This window comes from Limulus polyphemus, unplaced genomic scaffold (genome assembly GCF_000517525.1).
Source record: "Limulus polyphemus unplaced genomic scaffold, Limulus_polyphemus-2.1.2 Scaffold2349, whole genome shotgun sequence".
Classification (NCBI taxonomy): domain Eukaryota; kingdom Metazoa; phylum Arthropoda; class Merostomata; order Xiphosura; family Limulidae; genus Limulus; species Limulus polyphemus.
The window spans coordinates 99,409-101,793 of record NW_013667959.1 but is presented as its reverse complement, the minus strand read 5'-3'; the positions used below and the strand labels follow the sequence as shown (position 1 = coordinate 101,793).

The window sequence follows — 2,385 nt, the reverse complement described above, 5'->3', positions numbered from 1 at the left end:
GTTATTAACACCATGAATTAGTACACACTCTATACTTCTCTGTTATTAACACCATGATTTAGTACACACTCTATACTTCTCTATTATTAACACTATGATTTAGTACACACTCTATACTTATCTATTATTAACACCATGATTTAGTACACACTCTATACTTCTTAATAACAGAGAAGTATAGAGTGTGTACTAATTCATGGTGTTAATAACAGAGAAGTATAGAGTGTGTACTAATTCATGGTGTTGGGTCCCAGTAACATTTTGTTTGAGGAGTTTTATTTGTTTGAGTTAAACGTTTATCTGAAGAACAGGTAACGTTAATCACGGAGATGATAAACTTGATCACGTGTTACTTTGATCACTTTGCCCCCACCCCAGTGGCTCGGTGGCAAGTCTGTAGGCTTATAACGCTACAAACGGGGTTTCGATGCCCGTGGTGGACAGAGCAAGGCATCCTATAGCGTAGCTTTCTGTTTGAGAACAAACAAACAATTGATGAAAAACCAACATTTTAGAAAACCAAGTTTGAAGTCTGCTTTAGACAAACATTTGAACATTTTATGTTATTGATGATTTTTTAAGTGTGCAGTGCTCTTTATTTAACTGAAGGTAAAGATAGACAAAATGATAATTTTAAAGTACGTGCAACATTATTTAAACCGCACATATTTATGATCATTGTTTGGAGCTTAGAATAACGTACTTGAAAGTGAAATAGTATTTTTACTGTTTCTGGCCTTACGCCAAACTCTTGCTCTACGCTGTAGTTCAAACTTCTAGTGAAATATTCAGTGGAGATGGGACTTGGCGCCGTTTAAATTGGAAGTTTGTTGTCTTTACACTAGAGAGCGAAACAGATACAGGATGATTCGATACTTTGGCGTACAGTGAGCTTTGGATTGGCAAGTGTCCCAATTGCTAGTCCTATAAATGAAAAAACAAACTACAATACTTAACCATTCACGTTAAATATTCCGTATTTAGAAAAGTAAATAAACGCATCATTGGCGTAATTTCTTCTATAACTAAAGATTTTGTTTTTATAGCTCGCCATGTGAGACTGGGATCTAGCAAAGTGTGAAAACTTTTTAACACATTTCGGTGTGTATCTCATCTGAGCACGCCACCTGCAGGCAGTGCTATAACATTTCAACACAGCAACTGTTGGCAGTTATATAGCAGATGGTTGAGTAACTTGATAGAAGTTTATAACTGTTGAATTCGCTTCCAGGGGGCAGTTTTAGCATGCCATAATTACAGTTTGGTTTGGCACTGAGTTATGTAGTTAGTTTTTGGTATTACATGTTCCTCCAGTAATAGTTACTGTAAAGTGTTCTAAGTAATGTCCGTTATCGGTACAACGAGAAATATAAGGCTATTGAAATACCACAGATAGATAAACTGTATCATTCCAAAATTCAAGTAGTAGTTTCAACAATGATAATACTTTCTAAATATAATTCTCAGTATATTCCAGTAATATTCGCTAATATTGTGTTGTAACTATGACAACAACACAATACAACCTCATTTTTTCTATTTAACTACTCTAAAATAACCTTTCTCATAACCCTAGAGTGACTATGATTACAGTTATTACTTTTTTGTTACAGGCCACACTTATATGAATAGATTCAAAGCCCCTACAGAGAAAAAAAAAGCACACGCACACGAATAGTCACAGTTGCATCAAACGTTGGTGAAAAACCTCGTCTTTATGGCAAAAAGGAATTTTTTCATTCTTCGTTCCCTTGTCATCCTATCCATCTTCTGGTTCGTAAGAGGACAAAATGTTTATCACCTGAGAGACCAATACGATAGTCTTAGATACATTGTATTTGATGACCAAAATCTTGTTACAACGGAGAAGAAAGCTGAGGTTAGTAGGTTCTTCGATAATATTGAATGTTTATTTTATAGAACGGTGTAATTAATAAAGATGAAAGATGAGTACTTATTTTGTTGATAGTATTGCATGAACAGATAAAGAGAAGTATAGAGTGTGTACTAAATCATGGTGTTAATAACAGAGAAGTTTAGAGTGTGTACTAAATCATGGTGTTAATAACAGAGAAGTATAGAGTGTGTACTAAATCATGGTGTTAATAACAGTATTTGAAAGGAATACCTAGGATGTTCCAACTCCAAAAGGGGCGGAGAGGGGAGAATTCAATATCATGTGAAGATAAAGACTATTTTAAAACTTATCATAGAACTTGTCCACAGCTTTAACCAGAGTACTTTAGAAAGACGAGCTTTCTTCTTCAGGAGTTGAAGAAGAAACTCTGCCTCCAAAAGCGGCTCGGGTTATCAGATTTCTTGAATAATGATTAGTCTTTTTTCTTATATATATATATATATATATATATATATATATATATATAT

The 2,385-nt window shown here is 34.2% G+C and overlaps 1 protein-coding gene across 2 annotated transcripts in view; it reads left to right on the top strand.

Moving 5' to 3' along the window:
* The window catches only part of LOC106466701 (matrix metalloproteinase-21-like), a 53,003-nt gene that overhangs the window by 21,656 nt on the left and 28,962 nt on the right, over positions 1-2,385 (top strand). For both annotated transcript variants that reach the window (XM_013926998.2, XM_022394776.1), the window contains exon 2: positions 1,614-1,879. In XM_013926998.2, the coding sequence (XP_013782452.1) occupies positions 1,718-1,879 (162 nt within the window). In that variant the 5' untranslated portion in view covers positions 1,614-1,717. The remainder of the gene's footprint in view (positions 1-1,613; positions 1,880-2,385) is intronic.